Consider the following 26781-nt stretch of genomic DNA (forward strand, 5'->3'; position numbering starts at 1 on the left):
ATGACGGATTCTATCAGTTATTCACATTCTGTATGTTTTGTTGACGGTAATGAATGTATACTAGCCGATGACTGTATTTAATTTTGCTTGTCCTCAATAAAAATGTTGAAATAATTAAAAAAAACCTCTGCTCAATGTGCAGTGGCAGCTAAGCAAGCAAATAGGAATTATTAGGAAAGGAATGGAAAACAAAACTGAGAATATTATAATGCCTTTGTATTTCTCTATGTGTGACCGCACCTCAAATATTGTGTGCAATTCTAGTCACTGCATCTAAAAAATATAGTGGAATTATAAAAGGTAAGGGTGCTGAAAATGATAAAGGGGATGGGACAACTTCCTTTTAAGATAAGGCTAAAGCGGTTAGGGCTCTTCTGATTGGAGAAAAGGAGATATGATAGAGGTATATAAAATACTGAGTGGAGTGGAAGAGATAGATGTGAATCACTTGTTTACTCTTTCCTAAAATACTAGGACTAGGGTGCATGGAAAGAAGCTACTATGTAGTAAATTTAAAATGAATCGGAGAAAATATTTCTTCACTCAGCAAGTAATTAAACTCTGAAATTTGTTGACAGATAATGTGGCAAAAGCAGTAGCTTAGCAGGGTTTAGAAAGGGTTTTGATACTTTCCTAAAAGTCCATAAACCATTATTAAGATGGACTTGGAAAAATCCAATGCATATTCTAGGATAAACAGCATAAAATCTGCTTTACTGTTCTAGGATCTTGCCAGGTACTTGTAACCTGGATTGACCACTATTGGAAACAGGATACTGGGCTTGATGGACCTGTGGTCTGTCTCAGTATGGCAATGCTTATGTGTTGTAAAATTCTCTATTTGGGTTGTTCAAATATAATCGAGAAGAAATTACAAACAATTCAGAATACAGCTATTAATTAGATTTATGCTTAGTAGTTAAAATGGAAGCTTATTTTTTTTCAACATTGCAATAACAGGACCCAGAAAGGACTTCCCTTTACACCTATATTCAAAGGCCAAGGTGCGCGTGCAAACAAAGTCCTGCTGCGATTATGACTGATGACGACTTGATGACGAGGTATTTTGCAGGCTGTCGCGCGCGCGGCCCAACCCTCCTTTCGGCGGCCACGCGCAAGGCCGACCTCAAACTGAGGGGCGGGGCGAGAGCGCGCTGTCCTGACGGCTTTCCAAGGACGGGTCCTGCGCCCCGCCCACAGGCAGCCTTTGACCCCGGTGACGCAATGGCAGTCAACATGCTCCTCCGGGCCGGAAGGGGGCGCTAAGCTGCGCTGAGACTCGGTGGCGTTTGCGCCCGGAAGAGACCGGAAAGAGCGGCCGGAGCTGGGGATGAAATGACAACATCAACTCTGCAGGTAGGAGGAGGAGGAAGAGGAAGGCCCGGGACGGGTAGCACTGGGGGGACCTGCAATGGGGGTGCACGAGCCAGGCTCAACCCCCAACAGTCACCCCCTCCCCATGTGTGCAAGAGCCTGTGTTTACCCTCAGCACCAACCTCCCCATGTGTTTAGCCCAATATTCAGCCTCTTCCTATCTGTACGTGAGTCTGTATTTCTCAACATTCACACTCCCCATGTGTGCACGAGCCTCTCAATACACCCTGCATTCACCCCTCCCCATGTATGCACGACAAGTCTGTGTAGGCCCCCCAACATTCACTCCCTCCCCAAGTGTACACGAGTTTGTGTTTATCCCAATATTCATCTTCTTCCTATCTGTACGTGAGTCTGTATATCCCAACATTCACACTCCTCATGTGTGCACAAGCCTTTGCATATCCCAATATTCATCTTCCCCATGGGTGCACAAGCCTGTATATACCCCAGCTTTCACCCCTCCCCATGTGTGAATGAGCCTGTGTATACCCCCAACATTCATTCTCCCCATGTATGCCCATAAGAACATAAGAGTAGCCATACTGGGTCACACCAATGGTCCATCTAGCCCAGTGGCCAAGCCAGGTCACAAGTACCTGGCACAAACCCAATTAATAGCAACATTCCATGCTACCAATCCCGGGGCAAGCAGTTGCTTCCCCATGTCCGTCTCAATAGCCGACTATGAACTTTTCCTCCAGGAACTTGTCCATACTTTTTTTTTTTAAACAGATATGCTAACCACTGTTACTACATCCTCCAACAAAGAGTTCTAGAGCTTAACTCTTTGTTAAGTGAAAAAAAAAAATCTCCTGTTATTTGTTTTAAAAGTATTTGCATGTAACTTCCTTGAGTGTCTCGTAGTCTTTGTACTTTTACGAGTAAAAAATCAATTTGTGTCTACTCATTCAACACCACTCAGGATTTTGTAGACCTCAATCATATGTCCCCTTATCCCTCTCTTTTCCAAGCTGAGGAGCCTAACCTCTTTAGCCTTTCCTCATACGAAAGGAGTTCCACCCGTTTTTCATTTTGGTCGCTCTTCTTTGAACCTTTTCTAATTCCGCTATATATTTTTTGAGATACGGCGACCAGAACTGAATGCAATACTCAAGGTGCAGTCGTACGATGGAGCAGTACAAAGGTGTTATCTTATTTTCAGTCATTCACCACCCCTTTCCTAATAATTACTAGCATCCTGTTTGCTTTTTTTGGACACTGCCGCACACTGAGCAAAAGATTTCAGTGTATTGTCTACAACTACACTTAGATCTTTTTCTTGAGTGCTGACCCCCAAGGTGGACCCTAGCATCGGGTAACTATGATTCGGATTATTCTTTCCAATGTGCATCACTTTGCATTTGTCCACATTAAATTACATCTGCCAATTGGATGCCATATCTTCCAGTTTTCTAAAGTGTTCCTGCAATATTTCACAGTCCGCATGTGTTTTAACAACCTTGTGTCATCTGCAAATTTAATCACCTCACTCGTCATCCTGATTTCCATATCATTTATAGCACCGGTCGCACTCCACTGTTCACCCTCCTCAACTGAGAGAAATGACAATTTTTCTGTCCAATAACCAGTTCCTAATCCACACCAGAACCTTGCCTCCTATCCCATCCCATAACTATAATCTTCTCAGAAGTCTCTCATGAGGAACTTTATCAAAAGCTTTCTGAAAATCTAGATGCACTACATTAACAGGCTCACCTTTATCCCATGTTTATTCACGTCTTCAAAGAAATGAAGCAAATTGGTGAGGCAAGACTTCCCTTGGCTGAACCCATGCATAATCTGTCCCATTAAACCGTGTTTGTCTAAGTGTTCTATCATTTTATACTTTATAATAGTTTCCACTGTTTTGCCTGGCACTGACGTCAGGTTTACCAGTCTGTAATTTCCCGGATCACCCCTAGAGCCCTTTTTAAAAATCCGCATCACATTGGCCATCCTCCAATCTTCATGTACTACGGATGATTTTAATGACAGGTTACATAGTACTAAAAGCAGATCATAAACTTCATGCTTGAGTTCTTTGAGTACACTTGGATGTATGTCATCCAGTCCAGGTGATTTACTACTCTTTAATTTGTCAATTTGGCTCAGTACATCTTCCAGGTTCACCGAGATTTCTTTCAATTCCTCCACATCATCAGGCTTGAAAACCATTTCCGGTACAGGTAGATCTCGTACATCTTCTTACATAAAGACAGAATTAATTCAGTTTCTCTGCTATGGCCTTGTCCTCAATGAGCGCCCCTTTTGCTCCTTTGTGATCTAACAGTCCCACGGATTCCCTCTTAGGCTTTCTGCTTCTGATGTACCTGAAAAAGTTATTGCTATGAGTGTTTTAGCCTCTGCGGCAAGTTTCTCTTCATATTCTCTTTTAGCCTTCTTTATTAATGCTTTGTATCTGACTTTCCTGTGCTTATGTTGCTTCTTATTTTCTTCGTTTGGGTCCTTTTTCCAATCTTTGATGGACCATCTTTTGGCTGTAATGGTCTCTTTTAGTTCATCTTTTAACCATGCTGGCTGTCGTTTTCTTTTCTTTCCACCTTTGCAAATATGTGGAATGCATCCGGACTGGGCTTCCAAGATGGTATTTTTGAATAACGTTCACGCCTGATTGAGTGTCCTAACCTTTGCAGCCAGCCGATCCTTTTAGTTTCTTTTTAACCATTTTCCTCATTTTATTATAGTTGCCGTTTTGAAAATTAAATGCAGGTACAGTAGATTTCTTTTGTGGGTTCATCCCAGATAGTAGCTCAAACTTGATCATGTTATGATCACTATTTCCCAGGGGACCCAGCACTACTACCTCTCACACTATGCCCTGCACGCCACCAAGGACCAGATCCAAAATGGCTCCCCCTCTCGTCAGTTCCTGGACCAGCTGCTCCAAGAAGCATGTTAGGAACTAGGCTTCATTCTGGGAAAGGGGGAGACTGTTCCGAAAGGATGGGCTCCACCTTAACCGGGATGGAACCGGGGGGGGGGGGGGGGGGGGGTGTGGAAGGGGGTAGGGAGGGGGGATGGGGGAGTTGGGAGGTTAAGAATAATTAATGGACGGTTCAAGAGAATCAAAGTACTAATTACATCTGAGTAGAAGAGGGATAAGATGGTATGTAAGGGTGAAAAGTTTGATGACTGTCTGTACTGTTCTACTTTTATCATGTAGGCTTTGGCATTGGAATTTCTGTTTAATCGTTGATGGATGTGTTTACAGTGACCTGTCATCAATAAAAATTGTTGAAACATAACCGGGATGGAACCATGCTGCTGCCGCTAACTTTTAAAAAGGAGATAGAGCAGCTTTTAAACTAGAACGGGGGGGGAAGCCGACAGTCGCCCAGGAGCCTAACACAGTACTAAGGCAGATAGACTTAACAGTGACAGCGAGGTAGTATTATGGACATTCGACCTGGAGAACAGTCCTGCCAAAATTGGAGTCATCTGCAGGTGGGCTATGTAAGCAGTAATGGGCTGTGAAGTGATGACCATGTAGCGGCCTTGCAGATATCTTGTAGGGAGGAGTTTATGTATTTATTTGTTGCATTTGTATCCCACATTTTCCCAACTATTTGCAGGCTCAATGTGGCTTACATAGTACCGTAAATGGCGTTAGCTGATTCCGGTATGAACTAATACAATTACAAGGTGATATTGTGGTAGAGAGAGGTACATGTGTGGTAAATGCAATTGAGGGAACATTAGAGAGGGAGAGGAAGAATTAGGATTTGTCCATTACGGTCTTTGGTTTCATTATGTCGCAGGTATCCAGGTTTTTTAATGTTGGGTCGGTGGGATATGCTTTTCTGAACAGGTCTGTTTTTAGTGCTTTCCGGAAGTTTAGGTGGTCGACCGTAGTTTTTTTTTTTACTTTATTAGGATTTATTTCCCGCCTTTTTAAAGGAATTCACTCAAGGCGGAGACCATCCGGTAGAAAACGTGAAGATGATATAGGTCTGATAGAAAACATGGTTGGAGGCAACAGTTAGGGGAACTCCAGATTGACGTTGAACACCTGTACAAAAGTCACGTGATCATGTATTTCAGCCAGTCTTTAACCTGTGTAAATATAAGTATTATTTCACCAGAAAAGTTGGGGGGGGGGGGGGGGGGCAGATTTCTCTAACGGGTGAACCAGGTGGCTGCAATCTTCCCTCCGTCTAACCTGTCTCTTTGTATTTGCCTTGCTTAGCTTTTGGATACCTAACTTGTCTTATTTCTTGCTCTTACTATAAAACTTACTTGGTTTATTATGATAATTGGTAAGTAAGGTAATATATAGAAGTATCCCTCAGTGGATAGGTGTTAGTGTTTGGGAGTAGGAGATAGTGTATTTTCCTCCGGGAACCTACACTATCAACACTTACTGCTCTCAAAGGTTTGAAGTGGATTACAGAAGAATTTAACCAGTGACAATAACCATAACAATTGGGATTGATTTACAAAAAAATTACAGAGTAGAACAAGTGGGTCAATAATAAAGAAAAGTTACATAAATTTTAACATTCATTTTTAGCTGGGATAGATTTACATGAAATTACAGAGTCTAACATATAAAACTAACTGGAGTACAGAGAGGAGGTATTTTTTGTTTTTGTTTTTTTTCCCATTGATAAACTATTCTAAAAAGTTCTAGTTCTAAAGTGAGGAAAGGTTCGAAAAGTGGTTTCATAAGGCAGTTGAGGGCGAGGTTGAGGTCCCATTGGGGTGGTGGTTGTTTGATGGGAAGGCACAAATCCTTTAATAAAGCGGTTGATGAGTGGTTGGTTGGAGAGCGCAGTACCATGGACAGCATACTAAGATGGACCCAGACCAAGTTAGTCTTGAGTCCAGTCTGGGACAGGTGCAGCAAGTGTTCTAGTACCATAGGGACTGGGTAGAAAGAATTATAAAGATTTCTTTGTGTGCACCAGGCGGAGAAAAGTTTCAATTTCAGACTGTAAGGCTTGTGTGTAGTGAGTTTCCTGATTGCCAGCAGGATATCTGTTGTTGGAGTGGGAAAGGTGACATGGTTGGGGCAGTCGTATGCAGTCTGTCATCGCAAGCTTGAACAGGAAGAGAAACCAGGATTGACAAGGTTAGTACGGAGCCACCAAGATCATGGTAGATCTGTCCAGATGAGGCTTCTGGATAGTCCTGGAAAGCAGGGGTGTAGGAGATAGGCATAAAGGAACATGTTACTCCAGCTAATGGAAAAGGCATCTATTTATTTATTTATTACATTTGTATCCCGCGCTTTCCCACACATCGCAGGCTCAATACTGCTTACATAGTAACAAGAGAATACAATCTGTAGTATCAGAATCAACAAAGGAGGTATGTGGTAGGTCAAGTGAACAAGGGGTAAATGGGATAAAAGAGGTATGAGAGAAAGGATAGGGATAGTTAAGGACATAGAGCGATGAAGAGTATGGAGGGTAAGAAGATTGGTAGGAGGTAATTTCTAAGTCATTGTTAATGATGGAGTACAAGGCCTTGCACTTGCTTTGTCATAAGTGGCGAAGAGGTTAAGTTGTGGAATTCCTCAGGCTTGAAGAAGTCTGTGAGCCACCTGGGCATGGAAAGACTCACTCGTAGGGATCAAGGTTTCTGCTGAGGCAGTCTGCTATGGAATTCTTGTTGGATTATTTGTAGTAAATAATTAGCAGATTTTAGTACACACAGCTTCAGCTTTAGAAATGTTAATTTCTTTCTTCATCTCTCTCTCATTCACCCCTGAATAATTCACTGCTGAGTCACTTTAAAGTTGAAGTAACAAAACATCTGTTTACTCACAGTTTGTAGTTAGATTATAATCAGACAGGCTTATATATACATATTACTATACATTTGTATTATCAGCTCCTTCCATGTGCTTAGATGGTAATGGATGCTCACACCACCATAGATCCTCTCAGGTTAGGAGAGATCATGAGCTCCATGTGCTCCATGTGCTGCATCTGCTGTGTCTGACCCCCACAGGAAGTTGCATAGCTGTGTGACCTCTCTAAGTAATTCACATCAGAGGTCACAGAGTAATCACAGAGAAATAATAGGTGACAGGCAATGCATGTAAAATACAATTACATTCCAACAAACCCCTTCTCATGCATAACTGTCATGCAATTATTTATTCATACAAAGTCCAAGCTTTATACGCAGATTCACAAAATGTTCTCTGGGTAACGGTTTGGTCATGATGTCAGCTGTCATCTCACTGGTGTGACAATAGTGTAGACTGATGACCCCTTCTTTCGCCAACTCTCGCACGTTGTGGTATTTCGTTGCGATGTGCTTGGTGCGTGACTGAACCTTGTCATTCTGTGACAGTCGGATGCAGCTCTGATTATCTTCCATTATCTGGATTGGTCTCTTTTCAGCTATTCCGAAATCCAGCAAAAGTTTTTCAATCCACATCAGTTCTCTGCACGCTTCCGATACAGCCACATATTCAGCTTCTGTAGAAGACAGACTCACAATACTTTGTTTATGACTGGCCCATGAAATGTGTACATTTCCATACATAAACATATATCCACTTGTGGATTTATAATCAGAATGATCCCCTGCCCAATCTGAATCACAGTAACATATTAGTTTTGGATTACTATTGGCTGAAATCTTTAATTTACAATCAATGGTACCCTTTAAATACCTTACCATCCTTTTAACTGCAGTCCAATCTGATTTGGTAGGTGAGCTGACCCTTCTGCTCAAAATTCCTACTGCATTTGCTATATCAGCCCTGTATGTGGTAGCTAGATATAAAGCTTACCTATGGCTGATCTATATTGGATGTTATCTGGTAAAGGTTCTCTTACTGTTTCATCCTTCAGAAAATCAGTGATCATGGGAGTGCTTACAACTTGGGCATCTTGCATACCTAAACTTTCAATAAGCTCATTTATTTTCTGCTTCTGGCTTAGAAGATAAGAACCATCATTTTGTTTCTCAATTTCTATACCAAGATAGTATGACACATTACCAAGTTCTTTTATCTCAACATTGAGGTTTAAATATTTTACAATGTCCTTGTACTCTTGCTCACTTTCGCTTGCAATGAGCAGATCATCAACAAAAGCTAAAATGTATGCATATTGTCCATTTGTGCACCTAGTGTACAAACATTTATCTGCTTCACCTTGCTTAAATCCTAAATTTGTCAATATTTCATGCAATTTATCATTCCAACATTTTGCACTTTGCTTTAATCCATAAAGACCTTTGTTTAATTTACACACTAGCTGTCTTTGTTTTGTATTTATGAAACCTGTTGGTTGTTCCATGTACAAGTCTTCAGTTATATCCCCATGAAGAAACGCTGTTTTCACATCAATGTGTTTGACTTGCATGCCTTTTGAGACTGCAATGCTCAGAAGTGTTCTGATTGTCGTGTGTTTCACTACAGGTGCAAACACTTCATCAAAATCTTCTCCATATTTTTGAAGATATCCCTTTGCCACTAATCTGGCTTTATACCTTTCCACTTTTCCTTGTGCATTCCTTTTTAACTTGAATACCCATTTGCATCCTATAGCTTTCTTGCCAGGAGGTAATTTTGTAAGAATCCAAGTATTATTTTTATCCAATGCATCAATTTCTTCTTGTGCAGCTTTATGCCATTCAGCAGCTTCTTCTGCTGGCATTTTCTCAATCTCATCCCATGTTAAGGGCTCTTGAGCTTCTGCTGACTTTGTTAGGTAAGACAGTCTTAGGGGTGGAACACCTTTGTTTTCCCTGGATGAGCGTCTGACAACAGGTTGGTCTGACCTTTCCGCATCCTCTAAATCTGAGAGTCCTTCTCCAATTGATTCCCCTTCTCCAACTGTACTGTCTTCTTCAATGATCCTTTCTGTGTCTGCTTCCTCTGCCTGTTCCTCGTTAGATACAGATGAGTTGCTTTCAGACATCTGCCTTGGTATGGCATTTATATACACTGGCATGTCTATTATTGTTCTAGTTTCATATTCTGGATGATAAGGCTCATCTGGGATAATCCAGCCTTTATCAACCCTCTTGTTTTCATCAAAATATGTAACATGTCTTATGCCAACAATGCCAGTTTTCAGATTCAAAATTCTATATCCTTTGTGTCCTGGAGTATAGCCAACTAAAATGCCCCTTTCTGTTGTGGAATCCAGCTTATGCCTTCTTTGCTTTGGTACATGAGCATATGCTGTACTTCCAAATGTTCTTATGTGTGACAGGTTTGGCTTCCTACCATGCCATGTCTCATGTGGTGTGCGCTCAGCGCCTTTAGTTGGCATTCTGTTTTGTAGGTACACTGCTGTGAGAATGGCTTCCCCCCATAGTCTTTTAGGGAGATTGCTATCTGACAGCATACATCTGGTCATTTCCACAAGTGACCTAAATTTTCTCTCTGCAACAGAATTTTGCTCTGGTGTATAAGCTACTGTTGTGATATGTTGAATGCCTTCTTGTTCTAGAAATGTGCGCATGCTTTGTGAAGTGAACTCACCACCATTGTCGGTCTGAAGAACCTTTGGTTTTCTTTCAAATTTATTGCTCACCATGGCTACGTATTTCTTCAGCATGTCTGTGACTTGACTTTTTTCTTTCAGCAAATAGGCCACACAATATCTAGAGAAATCATCCAAGAATATTAGCACAAATCTGTTATTTCCCAATGATGGGATATTAAACGGTCCACATAAGTCACTGTGTATTAAGTCCAGCACTTTATTACTCCTATTTCCTGTGTATGCAGGAAATGAGGGTCTTACACCTTTTTGAGTAACACAGTCTATGCATTTCTCCATTTTACCAGCATCTGCACTTATCTGAATGCCGGTGGCCAGTTGCTTACTGTAAAGATCCTGGATCACCTTAAAATCACGATGTCCCAGGCGGCGGTGCCAGATTTCCAGACTACATTTACCATCATTCTTCCTTACTTGCGCCATATGTGAGGCTTCACCTGAAATGTTCAGCTTATAAACATCATTATGCATAAAAGCTTCAGCATACACTTCATCATTTTTAGAGATTGTGCACTTACTGTTTTCAAAATGAATCACAAATCCCTTCTTATCTAATGTAGATACACTAAGCATATTGCAAACTGCTTGGGGAATATACAAGACATCACTTACAGGAATTTCTTTAACTTCATTAGACACTTTGCATTTTAAGAATCCAATACCTTTTGCTTGGATCTTAGCAGTCCCTGCGTTTGCAGTTTTAAGAATACCTTCCTCTGGACACATTTCCTGAAAGAAATTCTTACAATTGGTTAAATGGCATGTGCTCCCTGAATTCAAAATCCAAGTACTTTCATTTGAATTATTATTTACCATAGTCAAAGATTTTTCTGCCATTAGAAAGCCCTTGTGTTTATCTTTGTCCTTCATACATTTCCTGGTTTGAAAATTCTTTAGTTCCATTGGCTTAGGTGAGCTAGAGGGAGTGTTTTGTGTTTCCTTACACCATTTAGATACATGTCCCTCCTTTCCACATGAGTAGCAAATCAGCTTGCCCTTGGGTGGAGTTTTCCCATAGCTCCGCCTTCCTCTGTTCTTTGCCAAGAAATTTGTTTCATTTCTCTCTGACTGACTTTGAGAACACATCTCCTCAGAATCATTTATTATGCATTCCTGCCTTAGTTTTGATGTTGTCTGTTCAAAAGATTGCCCTTCAATGGCCTCATTTACAGACCTAAAAACATCAAACTTCTTTGATAGTGAGGTAAAAAGAAATGCTCTTTTCAATGCATCACACATGGGAATTCCTGAAAGTTCTAACTTTTGAAATGAAGACATAAGATGCATAATGTGATCATTACATTTACTTTTATCCCTTAATTTGGTTTCATTCAACTCTGCTAACCAAATTGGTTGCTGCTTTGCATATGTAGTTGCATACATAGTTCTCAGTTTATATAAAATGTCCTTTGGTGTATCTTTTCCCTCCACTAATATGGCTTGTTTCTCTGAGAGAGCTTCCAAAAGCATGCACTTCACATAATAGTTTGCATTGTCCCATTCAGCCATATTTTCAGCTGTTCTGTCTTGGTCTAAGCATATATTTAATCCTTTTGCTCGAAGGAGACATATGAATCTTAGTTCCCATTGCTGATAATTAAACTCAGTTAATCTAGGCACCTTGAGAGAATAGAAAAATGGTGAATTTCTTCCCTCAGCCATTTTCTTAGCCTTCTGTCTGCTGTGTGGGGGGGAGAGAGAGACAGACTGAATCTTTCCTTTAAAACTTAAGAGAAAAATGTGGCCTTTTTTTCTGCCTGGTAATATTTCTCTTCTTTTTCAATTCCTGACCCCTGGGCCCGTAACCCTTTTGTTGGATTATTTGTAGTAAATAATTAGCAGATTTTAGTACACACAGCTTCAGCTTTAGAAATGTTAATTTCTTTCTTCATCTCTCTCTCATTCACCCCTGAATAATTCACTGCTGAGTCACTTTAAAGTTGAAGTAACAAAACATCTGTTTACTCACAGTTTGTAGTTAGATTATAATCAGACAGGCTTATATATACATATTACTATACATTTGTATTATCAGCTCCTTCCATGTGCTTAGATGGTAATGGATGCTCACACCACCATAGATCCTCTCAGGTTAGGAGAGATCATGAGCTCCATGTGCTCCATGTGCTGCATCTGCTGTGTCTGACCCCCACAGGAAGTTGCATAGCTGTGTGACCTCTCTAAGTAATTCACATCAGAGGTCACAGAGTAATCACAGAGAAATAATAGGTGACAGGCAATGCATGTAAAATACAATTACATTCCAACAATTCTGGTGCCCTGGCAGATAGGTGGCTTGTAACAACACCCTGATGGAGATGGCATATTCCCATGCTTGTTGAGATGAAACATGGCCACTTGATTGTTGGTCTATTCTAATATGGTTTTGTTGGTGACCCATGGTCTAAAGACTCACAGGGCACAGTACACTGCCCTGAGCTTGAGGCAGTTGATGTGGGGACATTTCTCTTTTGGGAATTCAGATTCCCTGTATTTGGAGGTGAAGGAGATGAGTCCCCTACCTTTGATAGAGGTATTTGTGATGAGTAGAAGCTGAACTTGTGGTAGCTGGAAAAGCTTCTCTTGTGCCGAATGGGGTGGGTGTTGCCACCAAAGGGGAGGGCTGTCGCATCTTTTCAGTGATGTGAATCTTGTGGGAGAGAGGTTATGTGTCCATTGGTCCACTGGAGATTCAGTTCCTATTGTAGAAATGCATGTGAAGTCTGGTGTGTGGTAGCATATGAACGGCCATCGCCATGTAGCCTAAAAAGTGTAGAAGCAACCAAGTGGGGGGGGGGGGTCTTCTGTGTGGAGGATACCTAACAAGTGAGCTGTATTAGGGAGCTTATTAGTGAAGGTGGAAGAAATGCTTTGAGCAAAGGTGTACATGTGTCTGCGCATATGAATTGGATGTGTTGGGCAGGCTGTAGTACAGATGTGGCTTCGTTGATGAGGAATCTCAATAACTCGAGGAGGAAGAAAGTGGTGTGTAGTGCATGAAATGTCTCTTGGAGAGTGGAGGCAACGAAAAGCCAGTCATCTAAGAAAATAGGCAGGTTCCTGACTTGCAGAGGTGGGCTGCTGTGATAGTGACACAACTACCCTTCCATCAATTTTACAAACGGTGGTATTGATGCAATCAGCCTATAATTTGTAACCGTTCCCACTGGTTCCCTAATGTTCTTAATTCAGAAGGAAATCTTCCCACTGTAAGACAACCATCAGTTCAACCATAACGTTGTTGTTTAAAAAAGAAGGGGGACAACTATCCAGCCCACAATGAGATCTAGCATGTTTCTTGTAAAATGCATCCAACATCTTCCCCTCCAGGGGAAAAAAGTCAGACCAAACTCTTATCAGTTGGAAGGGGCGGAGCAAGCTCCCATGCCTAATCCAAGGAAGTAGAGATGTAGATGGGGAAAAATAGCAATCCCTGAATGTCAGGGTTTATCTCAAGTAACAGCGCAGTATTGCACATTATCTGACGTCAGGTGGGAAGAGACGGAGCAAAATCCCACACCCGATCCGAGGAAATAGGGAAAGGGACTTGATATACCACCTTTCTGTGGTTTTTGCAACTACATTCAAAGCAGTTTACATATTATATACAGGTACTACTCATTTGTACCTGGGGAATGGAGGGTTAAGTGACTTGCCCAGAATCACAAGGCGCTGCAGTGGGAATCGAACCCAGTTCCTCAGGATCAGTGTCCACTGCACTAACCACTAGGCTACTTGCAGAGGAAGTAGAGATGCACTGGTTTGAACCAGAATTGAGGAAAATAGAACAAACAAGCAAATGTTAATCAAAGCCCCGTGTAGGTATCAGTGATGTGCATAAAACAGGGGTAAAGCACAAAGGATTGAAAAGCAGATATTCATCAGAAACCGATACAGATGTCACCTTGATGCATTTGAAGTATGACTATGGCCTGGATCTCTATCAGAGGCCCTTGCAGGTGTCGTATGGCATGAAAAGACCGGGCAGACAGCTGAAGAGAGGACTTGGGGACAGATTTTTAAAAAGCGGGAGAGGAATCACATTATACATGTTCCACTCTTTGTGTTGTAAAGTCGACAGTAATACCAGGAACCAACCAAATAAAAACGAGAATGGTAATGTTCTGTGTAGTATTTCTTCACTGATTGGCAGAGATTGACCACATTAGAAAGCCGAGTACTTGGTGTATGAGCAGAACTACAGCACAGTGAGCAACACAGGCACACACATATGCTGTCCTACCACCAACCTCCTGTCCCAGCTGCACAAGCTGCCCTCATAGCCTGTCCATGTGCCTCACTTGTACTCAGTTTCCAGGCTTGAGGCTTTTGCAATCGAATCTTTCTGACATGTTTTCTTATGCATATTTTCAGAGCTTTGAGTTTATGGGGTGGGGAGGGGGATAAGTCTCTCCCTCATTTGTCATTGCGGTGTTTGAAAGTATCTGTGGCAGTAAGTCTGGTTTCTCTCTCTCCCTTTCACTGAATGTCTCTGCAGAAAGCTATTGATCTGGTAACGAAAGCCACGGAGGAAGACAAAGCTAAGAATTATGAAGAAGCTTTGCGGCTGTATCAACATGCGGTGGAGTACTTCCTACATGCCATTAAATGTGAGTTTCCTGGCTGAAACATTACCTACCCCCTACTGAGGGCCACATCGCCAATTCTGCAGGGCTCAATCTGGACCACGCACAGGTCTTTAGAAAATGTACTAGTGAGCTAACTAATAAAGTATTGCAATAGAACTCTAGGCTTTCCAGATGTTCCATGCAGTCATGCCCCCACACATGTGCACATTTCCCCAGAATTTGTAAGAGATATTCACTATTAATTTACAAACAATCCTTTTCCAGAGACGGGAAGGTGGTAGAACTAGAGGACATGAATTGAGGTTGAAAGGGGGCCGGGACTAGTTTTTTCACGGAGAGGGTGGTATTTACCTGCAGTGCCCTCTCGTGGGAGGTGAACACGGTAATGGAATAAAGAAATGTGTAGGATAAACACAAAGGAATCTTGTATGGAAGGCATGAAGCCAAACAAGCTTCAGTGATTAGATGGCAACACCAGTAATTAAGAATCAAAGCCAATGCTGGGCAGACTTCTACGGTCTGTGCCCTGAAAATGGCAAGGCCAAGTATACATATAAAGTACCACATACAATGAGTTTATCTTGTTGGGCACACTGGATGAACCGTACAGGTCTTTGACTGCCATCATCTACTATGTTGCTTTTGCCTCTGATGTGATATAGTGACACAGTGCAGGCCTTTCCTCACACTCTGCTCATGTTCCTAAATGCAGATGAGGCTCACAGTGACAAAGCGAAGGAGAGTATCCGGGCAAAGTGTATGCAGTATCTGGACCGGGCTGAGAAGCTGAAGGAGTACTTAAGGAGTAAAGAGAAACACAGCAAGAAGCCAGTGAAAGAGGCTCAGAATGACAAGGGGTAAGGGTTGGGGGAAGTTGAGAATGTTTTGGGGTTCTCTGTGTGTATCCAGAAAGGTTCAAGACTCCTCACAGCTTCAGAACTATTGCACTTATCCAGCTTTCTTTCCCCAGGTGCTGATAATTTTTATTCATTTTTGTATTTGTTTAAAACAATTTCCTTAGCGTCCCTCCGGACCGGACCAGGATTGGACTGATGGGTTGTGCATGCCTACCAGCAGGTGGAGACTGGTCCGGTCCGGAGGGACTAAAGGAAAGCAAATTAGCAGGTAAGATCTAATTTCTCCTTATATAGCATCTACAAATCTAGGTGCTGTACAGTAATTTTATTTGTGATTTAACATTAACTTCAACATAAATACAATCTTAACAGGAAAAAATCTGTAAATGATACAGTATTATGTAACCTCATGTAGAACCGATCTGCAGGGGGCGCCCTCTTCTCAAATGCTGGGACCTGCCAAAGCTCCTTTATTGCAGATGATTCTGCCCCAGGCTATGGGGACCTTTGAGGGTAGTTTTCCCTTTCTCTCTAAGCCTTAGAACCCAAGAAGGACTTCACTCACCCTCTTCAGTGTGGAATGTCTGCTATGAAATCTTTTGTGTTTTGTTTGTACAGAAGCGACAGCGACAGTGAGGGAGAGAACCCAGAAAGAAAAAAACTACAGGAACAGCTCATGGGTGAGCAGTAAGCACACTAATCATATGTGTGATGAGAGGAGAACACGACAACACATATATATGTGAAACAGAAAAGAACGTGACCCTGCACGGTGTGTGTATGTAGGATGGGAGAGAAGTATCAGAGGACGTGACAGAGCCTGGTGTGTCTGTCTGTCTGTCACCTCATTAAAGAACTCAGCCAAGTTTGTTTCTTGGGATCTTTTCTCTGTTAAACCACATTGTCTTGTGCGTTATACTCATCTTGTTTTATTGTGTTTTTCATAACAAATGCCAAATAAGCATAAACATTAGCTTTATTTCCTTAGTTTTACTCATGACTGAAGTAGGATTAACGGGTCTGTACTTTTTCCCTCCTCTCTCTTGTCTGTAAAAGTGATATACAGTCTCTTCCAGTCCTTTTAAATGTCCCTGGTCTTCAGTAGGATGTTGAATAAAGTTGTGAGGGGGTTGCTGTCAGCCCACTGAACTCGTGTTGTATTTGGGGGTTTACATCATTGGGTGCCTTGGCCTTATCCATTCTTATTTGTGTAAGTGCTTAAGATTCCACTTCTGTAGTTTGGTTTGTAATCGTTAGATTTACTGCCTCCCTCTTTGTAAATGTGGATCAGAAGATCCCATTTCTGCTTTCAGTCATTCCTCCTCCTTGTAAGTCCCACTAATATATGCTTGTTGCTGAAGAGTTGCTTTTTGTTCAAGGTGCCATTGTGATGGAGAAGCCCGATGTGCGGTGGAATGATGTGGCTGGGCTGGAGGGGGCTAAAGAAGCATTAAAAGAGGCTGTCATCCTGCCCATCAAGTTCCCACATTTATTTACAGGTGAGAATTCTATGGCAGAGTCCTGGTGGGGGAGGGTCTCCCTTTTAACAGTCTTCATACACCGAATGCTTTCCTCTATGTAGGTTTCCTTTCTGCCTTGAATTTTCTTCATACACCGAATGCTTTCCTCTATGTAGGTTTCCTTTCTGCCTTGAATTTGTACTCCGTGTCCTCTTCCTGCCTGTTTCAAGTTCACTGATTTCTTCCATGTCTTCTGTTCTGCCTTTTCTCTCATGTTTAACTTTTCTTCCTTAGTGTCCATATCAGATCAGTCCAGAACATGTGGATTATGTCCATCGACCAGTGGATCGGACAGAAAAACATAGTAGTTCTGTGTGATTTTTCTCCTTAAAGGCATTGTCAGCTTTAGAATGCTCAGTGTCTCTAGGAGATGGATGACTGTTATCCGTGCAGCTCCTGGACTGATAGTTTCTATATGCTCCCAGATTAACTGGAGAGGTTATTGTGCAGTAGAACGTGGGATGGTTTTAATTGGTATTCAGCTCTAAAAGATTGTCACAAAACACCTAGCCATCCGCCTGGGGCTACCTCGTGGCCACTTAGAGGGTCCATCCCCAGCACAGCTCAGGTCCACCTGCACCTACTGCTTGTGCTCTACACTAGCACCCTCCTTCCATCGACTGAGTCCCAACTACCTCTGGGCGAGTCTCCTACTCGGCAAAATTATCCCCAGTAATTCTTAAGTTACTGGGGCCACATTCCCAGTGGTCCCACAGACCCAACACACAAACCACAAGGATTCTTAGTCAGTCCAGACAAGCAGAGGCAATAAACTAAAAAAATGTGGATCAATTATAAAACTATCTAAACATTTAGGCCCAGATGCATTAAACCTTAATGACCCTTTAATGAAGGAATTTTCAACCGTAGCATGCATTAAAGGCCATTTTCCGACGACGCTAGCAGCTAACGAGAACGGAATGCAAACGAGTAACTACCATTGAAATGTGGACAATTCTGGATGCACTAACCATACCGACGATTGCAACGAATCATTTACCATGATAAATTTAACGTGAGGTCAGACCTGTCGTTAAGGCCTGAGCTGTCATCTCCCCGCTTCCCCCTGCAGCATAAAAATCCAAGCTGGCGTGTTTAAAAACAAAAGTGAGATAAACAACACAAACATGCTTTCCCCTGCATAAAATTGAAAATCAAAACAAACATCAAAAAAGGATTGGGAGGGGGCAAAGGCGCTCATCAGGAGCGTCCTGTATGGGTGGAGTGGAACGGGTAGATGTGAAGCGTCTGTTTACGCTTTCCAAAAATAAGCTACAATAGCTAGAATGTAGTAAATTTAAAATGAATCGGAGAAAGTTTTTCTTCACTCAACGTGTAATTAAACTCTGGAATTCATTGCCAGAGAATGTGGTAAAGGCGGTTAGCTTAGCAAAGTTTAAAAAAGGTTTAGACGGCTTCCTAAAGGAAAAGTCCATAGACCGTTATTAAATTGACTTGGGGAAAATCCACTGCTATTTCTAGGATAACCAGCATAAAATGTATTGTAGTAAACAGGATTCTGGGCTTGATGGACCTTTGGTCTGTCCCATTGTGGCAATACTTATGTCCTTATTGCCTGACTGTACATAAGAACATAAGCATTGCCATATTGGGACAGACTGAAGGACTATCAAGCCCAGTATCCTGTTTCCAGCAGTGACCAAGCCAGGTCACAAGTACCTGGTAAGATCCCAAAGAGTAAAACAGATTTTCCTCAGCAATCCTCCACTGTTCAAGTCGCTTCGGTTATGCACTCCTACCAGCAGAGGGAGACTGAGAGTCACTTTTCTAAGAATAACTGACTCCCCCCCCCCCCCCCCCCCCCCAAATCCTCCAGGAAGAAGTGGGAATAAAGATCAGGGAATACTACTACTACTTATCATTTCTATACCACTACTAGACGTACGCAGTGCTGTACACTTGAACATGAAGAGACAGTCCCTGCTCAACAAAGCTTACAATCTAATTAGGACAGACAGAACAAACAAGAGATAAGGGAATATTAAAGTGAGGATGATAAAATAAGGGTTAGGAGTTAAAAGCAGCATCAAAAAGGTGGGCTTTTAGCTTAGATTTGAAGACGGCCAGAGATGGAGCTTGACGTACCGGCTCAGGAAGTCTATTCCAGGCATATGGTACAGCAAGATGAAAGGAACGGAGTCTGGAGTTAGCAGTGGAGGAGAGGGGTGCAGATAAGAGAGATTTACTCAGTGAACAAAGCGGTTTACAATCTAAAATCATTAAATATCAGAAAGAGGAACTACAAAATACCGCTCTGATAAGGAAGGACTAAAGGTTCTCCTGGTCCAGTTCTTCTGATTTTGTGGACTTAAGCTTCATTTCAACATTAAGGTAAAGATTTTAGGGAATAGTTCCCTCTGGCTCCCCTGTTTCCCCTGGTAGGGCTTTTTCTTGTCTGTCCAGCTTCACCCCTGGACCTACCAGCCTGGTACACCCTGGGAGTTCCTAATGTTTTAATGTATACAGTTGTAGTCTTGGTTCAACTTTCTATACTAACGTACCAGCCTTAAAGCCTCCCAATTGGTTGTTAATGACTTATCTTCCGGTCTTTTGGCTGGAGCGTTTTCTCCATCAAGATCAGGTGTTGCAAGGGACTTGATCAGCCCATAGTATTCTGATTAAGGCAATTTTATGAGGTTGCACATAGAGACGTACCAAAAACTGGCTTTCCTTAGCATCCCTCCAGACCGGCCCAGGATTGGACTGATGGGTTGTGTACGCCTACCAGCAGGTTGGAGACTGAGAAAAAAACTCTGACTCTAGCGAGCCAATAGGAGCCCTGGTCATGTGACCCTAGCCTCAGTATTTTCTCAGTCTCCCAGCAGGTAGGAGTGAGCCCATTAGTCTCTCTTTATTGTCTTTCAGCTTTTTCTTTATTGTTGGCTTTATTCTGCTTTTATTCTGTGCCACAGGAATTCTTTGAGACTTGTTAGGTGTTCTTTTCAGCTTGGTTGACTTTCAGCCTCAGGGGTGAAAACTCGGGTGTCCCGAGTCCCTCCCCCCTTGTTCCTCCCCAACTCCCTTATTATTTAATTCAGTTTCGAAGGGAAGGGTTGCCCTTTGATTAGCAAGGGGATTTGACCTTTGGGAGAGGCAGCCAGATGTAAAAAGAAGCTAAATTTGTTTTACTGCCATGGACCCCTTCAGTCCCCATTGATTAAACGAGCAGGCAGCTCTGTTACTGTCAAGTGTGTGTGGTGTGGCTGGTTAGCGTTTCCACAGCAGGGAAACATAAAGAGTACAGATTTCTTTGCCTGGTCTGGCTCCCATCACTGTTTGTTTTCGGGGGATTTGTGTGTTTAATTTGAGCGCTATTTAAAAAAAAAAAAAAAGTACAGTTTCGGCGCGAATTGGGTACGCGCGCGTCAGCGATGTCTGAAAAACTTAAGCGCTGCTCCGTTTGTCAGCGTCGGGGTGTTTCATCTTCAGGCGCTTGTAAGTATTGTACAGTGCTAGCGGGAGCGTCGGGTCCGGTTTTGCCTGCAGCGGTTCAGTCAGCTGGTTCGGTCTCTTCACCGGCGCGCTCTGATCCCGTGGTTGCCAAAAACTGGCTTTTATGAATATATTTTGTGGATTTAGCTGACATCTTTCTCAGTAGTAGCTGTAGGTGAGCTACATTCAGGCTCACTAGGTATTTCCCTGTCCCCAGGGGAATTAGAATCTAATTTTGTACTTGAGGCAATGGAAGGTTAAGTGACTTGCCCAAGATCACAGGGACCAGCAGCAAGATTTGAACCTGGCTTTGCTGGTTGTCAGCCTGGTACTCTAGCCACTAGGCTACTTCTCCACCAAGCTGCACGTTACCTGCATGAGTGCACTAGGTGCTGTTCTATAAGGTAGCACCTAAGTCAAACCTCAACAAATTTCACTCAATCTAAGAGCCAGCCGGCAGCTGAAACTTCTTTTGTTTCCTCTCCACCCCACGCCCAACGTTGTCCACAGTGAAATTCGAGTGTTCACTAAGGCTCTTTCCCATTCTGTGTCTGAAAGTTTAGTAAATCCGGCCCTTAAGGTTCCACTGCCAGAAACTAGTAGTTCTTTCTTCTGGAAGCACGGTGTTGGCTACGTGACATCACCTACCTGATGGGTGACACACGACACACAATCACCTTGCTTTGTGCAGCCCCGTTATCCACAGTCACAGGCAGCAGCTGTGCTGTTCACTCTCTCTCCCAGCTGAAATCGTACTGCAAGAGGAGGAGAGAGTGAATGGCTACTTCCTCCTCCTGTGTCTGCCTGGAGCTGACTGCTCATGTGAACGGCGGGGGCCTCTGTACAGCCCCATGCTTTGCTCGAGCAGTCGGCTGTAAGCAGACACAGGAGGAGGAAGCAGCAGCCAGATATGCAGCCAGCCACTCTCTCCTCCTCTTGCACTATGATTTAATTGAGTGAGATGGAGTGAACAGTGCATTTGCTTGTGTCTGATGATTTTCCAACTCTTACCAGTGGCTCTGAGGGGGTCCCAACTGTGATACCTGCTTTCAGGGGGTCCCAGCAACACCAGCAGCTCTCCTGAGGGAGAGGGGGAGGGATGTCTGTGACACCAGTAGCTGTCTCAGGGCAAGAGGGTCAGAGGCACCAGCAGCTCTGGGGAGGGAGGGGGTCAGAGGCATGAGTAGCTCTGAAGGGGGCCAGCAGCATGGATGACTCTGAGGGAGGATCAGAAGCTCCACCAGGGTCAATGGTGGGAGATGCTCCTTCCAGCGTCCTCAGTAAGCCAGAGTAAGGCTTGGAAGATAAGAGGGGCTGCTGGAGCACCAGTATAAGGCTTGGAATACACAGAGAGGCAGCCAATGGGAAGTAAAGGTGAGCCCCCAGCGTTAATTGCATTAAAGATTTTAACGCTATTTAAACTAGTTATTAAATGTGCAGCCCTAATTCTGATCTATTATCTTTCTCTAGAACTGATGCAGTTCGCCTACTGCTCCAGAGTTTTCACAGTACAGCATGGAGGGCATTTTCTTTCATAGACCTTACTTGCAGTGCCTTAGGTCATCAGTTAGAGACCTATGACAAGCATCATCTTCTCACATCTTTAGTGCTCAATGCGTTCGCCTTCTACTCCTTCCTGTTGTGATTGAGGATCATTTAGTTACTTTTCTGTAGAAGATCCTTTCCGCTAATATTCACACTCTCCTACGGGTTTTTGGAGACAGACTGTGTACTGGATTCTTCTTTAGGATCCCCAATTTAGTTGGTTAATTGTAATTCCTATAGCCTTCTTACTCTTTAAGTTTGGGCTTTATTTGGCCTGGGCATGAAGTGTCATCCTATCTGAATGCTGCTTTGCTATATTTCACATGTTTTGGACTGGTCTGGTATGGACTCTACGGAAGGAGAAATTGCCTTACCTGATGTTCTTTCCTTTAATCCTACTAGACCAGTCCAGAAACCCTCCCTAGTTGAGTATTTCTGAAATTGCTTCCATTCTGGGTTTTTCTCCTGTTTCTTACCGTTTCATGTGTTTCTGTTTTCAAATTCCTGCACCTTATCTACTGACATAATTTTCCAATGGCCCCCCTATACTGTGGGAGAACTGTGTGTCAGTGGAGTACAAGAGCTCTCAATATCATTGGAGAACTGTGTGTCAGTGGAGTATGTAGTACTTTGTTGTTATGGGTAATGGTTGAATGTGACCTTGAACTAAAGTTGTGAACATGAGCTCCATTGAAAACACTGAGCATTCTTAGGCTGCCTGGTGCCCTTAAGGGGCAAATCGCACAGAACTGCTTTGTTTCTCTGTCTACATCTGCTGGTCAACGGACATAACCCACATGTTCTGGACTGGTCTGGTGGGAGTAAAGGAAAGAAAATTATCAGGTGACACCAATTTATTTATTTATTAGGATTTATTTACCGCCTTTTTGAAGGAGTTCACTGAAGGCGGTGTACAGTAAGAACAGATCAAACATGAGCAATAGGCAATTACAGCAGTAAAAATATTCGAAAACAATGGCATAGTATTGATACCTTTTATGTGGAAGCCCCACATCTGCTCTTTCTGCCTATTATCTCTTATGTCCTCTCTGTTCGTCTTTTATTGCATTGTCGTTGCATGTGTGGAGATAGACAATGGAAGCCAAGTTTTCAAACCTGTTGATGCTAACTGCTTGCTATGTATCACAGGTAAGCGTACCCCCTGGCGTGGAATACTCTTGTTTGGACCCCCTGGTACAGGGAAGTCATACCTAGCCAAGGCCGTAGCAACAGAAGCTAACAACTCAACCTTTTTCTCGGTCTCGTCCTCTGATCTTATGTCCAAGTGGCTGGGAGAGAGTGAGAAGTAAGTGAGTAGGGAAGTGTTTCACTGGATATGAGTGAGAGAGTTGAGTGTTGGTCCTGAGATAGGGGAGAGTTTATAAAGAGAGACAATCAGCAAGCTGTAAGGTTAGAGAGATATTCCTAATGGAAGGTGGGAGGTGTTTGGATGGCTGAGGTTGTGGTTTGAGTGAGAGATCATTGGTGGCGAATGAGGCTGAATGGTAGGCGGCTTTTCTACTACTACTACTACTACTATTTAGCATTTGTATAGCGCTACAAGGTGTACGCAGCGCTGCACAAACATAGAAGAAAGACAGTCCCTGCTCAAAGAGCTTACAATCTACAATCTGGAAGGTGTGAGATGTTTGAGGTGTTGGTTGTGGAATGTTATTGTGAAAGTTTTTATTGTTTTGCAAAGCTCGGTGTTTTATATTTGGTTTCAAGGAGAGAGTAATCCACCTAAGTGGATGAACACTGACTCCCACGTAAATATACTAGTGCAAAAAGAGTGGGCAGTGGACCAATGACTCCAGGAAAACGGGAAAATAAATTTCAAAATACCATTCCTTAGCATCCCTCCGGACCGGCCCAGGATTGAACTGATGGGTTGTGTCCGCCTACCAGCAGGTTGGAGACTGAGAAAAAAACTGACTCTAGCGAGCCAATAGGAGCCCTGGTCATGTGACCTTAGCCTCAGTATTTTCTCAGTCTCCCACCAGGTAGGAAGTGAGCCCATTAGTCTCTCTTTTGTGTTTTTCAGTTTTTTTCTTCTGTTCTCTTGATTCTGGGTGTCTGTGCCACAGGAATTCGTTGGGGCTTGTTAGTCTTTGTCAGCATCATTATTTGCAGCCCCAGGGGTGTTAAACTCGGGTGACCCGAGTCCCTCCCCCTTTCCTCCCCATCTCCCTTCTGGTACCTACATTTCTAAGGGAAGGGTTCCCTTGTTGAGTAGCACAGGGGATTACCTTTGGGAGAGGCAGCCAGTTGTCAAAATAAATAAAAATAAAATGGTCTTGAATGATCCTTATGGTTCAAAAATAAATCTTTGAAGTCGAGTGGTCTTGAAAAAGACCTTTGCGGTTTCTTGCTGACGTGGCGTCTCGATATATTCTATATATATCACAAGGCTCAACTAAGACTCCTGAGGCAGGCCTGTGGCCGAAACACAGTTTCTGTGACGAGTCATTGAATAAAGTGGTATTTTGAAATTTATTTTCCCGTTTTCCTGGAGTTCATTGGTCCACTGCCCACTTATATTTGGTTTCTGCATGTGAGTTATACTAGTGCTGCCGGATTGGCTTTGGAATAACTGAATCTTGTGATCCACAGGCTGGTAAAGAATCTCTTTGAGTTAGCGAGGCAGCACAAACCTTCTATCATCTTTATAGATGAGGTGGATTCTCTTTGTGGCTCCCGAAATGAGAATGAAAGCGAGGCTGCCCGCAGGATCAAGACCGAGTTCTTGGTTCAGATGCAAGGTACCTTTTTTCTTATCTCCTTTTTGGCTCCAGTCTATTTTCAGACTTGATTTTATGAGCTGCTTGTGTCATTTTGAATGCATTGGTCAGCAGAGTCCTGCCTGCACCACTTACTCTGAGACCCCAGGAGTTTCCCATGTGTTGTGTTTGAAGCGGTAGAAGCTTTGCTTCAGAGATGGGCTAGGACCATCCCCACTGCATCAGACACAAGTCACGGCATAACCAAATGTACAGTCTAGAAATGAGCTTCAAACACCATATTGCACTCAAAGCATTCGTTTATTCAGAGTCGTCAATTCTTGGTTACTGTGAGAAAGATGGGACTTGTAAATGTCCTTGCATATTACCTTAGCAAGAATACACAGCATGGTTTACCAGAGGAAGGTTCTATGAGAGGGCTTTTTTTTTTTAATTATTCTTGGAACTGTTTAGTAGCAACATATAAAAAGGATGATAGAATTCAAAAAGGAGTGGGAATCCCTAAAGGGCAAGAGAGCAGAAACTGAGCATTGAGCACCTCAGCTCAAAACAGCAGTGAAATCGCTGTCTGCACCCTTTAACAAGCTTTACAGACACAGATCTAGGCAAGGGCAACTGCCTCTGGCACCAAATCCTGATAGGTGCCAGAATGTCGTTACTGCTTAAACGTAGAAACAGAGAAAATGAAGGCAGATAAAGACCATATGACCTATGCAGTCTGCCCAACCATGCCACTGCCATCCCTTCCTCTCCCTTAGAGATCCTGTGTACTTGTCCTAAGCTTTCTTGAATTCATTTACAGGGGCCCCTTCACTAAAGCTTAATGCACATTTCCTCATCGACCCTCCAGACCGGTCAAGACGCGTGGGTTATGCTCGCCTACCAGCAGAGGGAGACTGAGAACACTAACTTCAACTATGTACATATAACCTGTGCCCATCCCACAAAAGCCAGTATTTTCTCAGTCTCAGCAGAGGGTAGACAGGCAGCCTGTGCAGCTTGTCCGGTCTGGTAGGAGTCAGGGATCAGTTGAGAGTTTTAGCCTGGTCTATTGATCATTCCTGAGGAACTTCCCTGTGCCTGGACTACTCTGTGTGCTGGGGATTGGCGGTGCCGCTGGGGCCTGCCATTGTCCCCCCTGGGGTGTCACACCCGGGTGGCCGGGTCCCTCCCCCGAGCTAGCTCTCCAGTTTGGGCAGCTTTGTGCCTCGGCTGCAGTTTTATATTGCAGCCTTGAGTGCCAGGGATTTAATAGCAGCAGGGCTCAAATGGTGCTGTACTTTAAATAAGGTCTCACCAGAGTCTTATACAGAGGCACGGTCGCTTCCTTTTCACGCTGGCCATTCCTCTTCCTATGCAGCCAAGCATCCTTCTGTCTTTTGCCGGCATATTTCCTACCTGTTCGTCCATCTTAAGATCATTACATATGATCGCACCCAAGTCCTCATCTTTTTTGCACAAAAGTACTTTACCCCCCTATACTGTACCACTCCCTTGGGCTTTTGCAGCCCAAATATATAACCCTGAATTTTTTAGCATTAAATCTTAAGTGCTAAATTCTGGACAATTCTTCAAACTTCACTAGCTCCTTCCTCGTGATACCCAAACCATTAGCGGTGTCTACACGATTGTAGATTTTGGTATGATCTGCAAAGAGGCAAACCTTACCAGACAGCCCTTTGCAATATCACATACAAAAATGTTAAAAACAATTGTACCAAGATCTGAACCTTGCGGCACACCACTGGTAACATCCCTTTCCTCAGAATGAGATCCATTTACCATTACCCTCTGTCGCCTTCCACTGTCATTCCGCCATCCAGGCCACTGCCACAAGCCTCAGTAACAATGGCTGTACAAGTGGACAGGACTTGCATAGGGCTTCTGACCACACATGGATCCTGAAAGTTCTGCACTCAGCTTTGTGGAGGTACTGATTGAACAACCATTGTCGTTGTACCAGGTGTCAGGCCTAGAGGTAAGCGAGAAGGTTCAAGACTGGAGGCCACTCCATTGCAAACGAGTTTTAGGACACTCCTTCCTTCCCTCCCAATGCATTGCTGTCAAATGGTGGCAGGAGGTAGATATAGGGGAGAGGAACCTGTGCAGAGCAGTTGTTACAACTCTAACCACCATACTAGGAAAACTGGATAGGCCAATTTGAATTTTCTCCAAGGACAAGCAGGCTAATATTCTCACATGTG

At 43.1% G+C, this 26781-nt stretch overlaps 1 protein-coding gene across 1 annotated transcript in view; it reads left to right on the forward strand.

The window, feature by feature from the left end:
* The first annotated feature begins 1259 nt into the window (after positions 1-1259).
* VPS4A (vacuolar protein sorting 4 homolog A) overlaps positions 1260-26781 on the forward strand; it is a 41029-nt gene continuing 15507 nt past the window's right edge. The window contains exons 1-7 of the mRNA XM_030204650.1: positions 1260-1356; positions 14371-14482; positions 15174-15318; positions 15937-15998; positions 16698-16817; positions 22986-23142; positions 24450-24598. Coding sequence (XP_030060510.1) covers positions 1336-1356; positions 14371-14482; positions 15174-15318; positions 15937-15998; positions 16698-16817; positions 22986-23142; positions 24450-24598 — 766 coding nt within the window. The 5' untranslated portion in view covers positions 1260-1335. The remainder of the gene's footprint in view (positions 1357-14370; positions 14483-15173; positions 15319-15936; positions 15999-16697; positions 16818-22985; positions 23143-24449; positions 24599-26781) is intronic.

This window comes from Microcaecilia unicolor, chromosome 5 (genome assembly GCF_901765095.1).
Source record: "Microcaecilia unicolor chromosome 5, aMicUni1.1, whole genome shotgun sequence".
NCBI classification, from domain to species: Eukaryota; Metazoa; Chordata; class Amphibia; order Gymnophiona; family Siphonopidae; genus Microcaecilia; species Microcaecilia unicolor.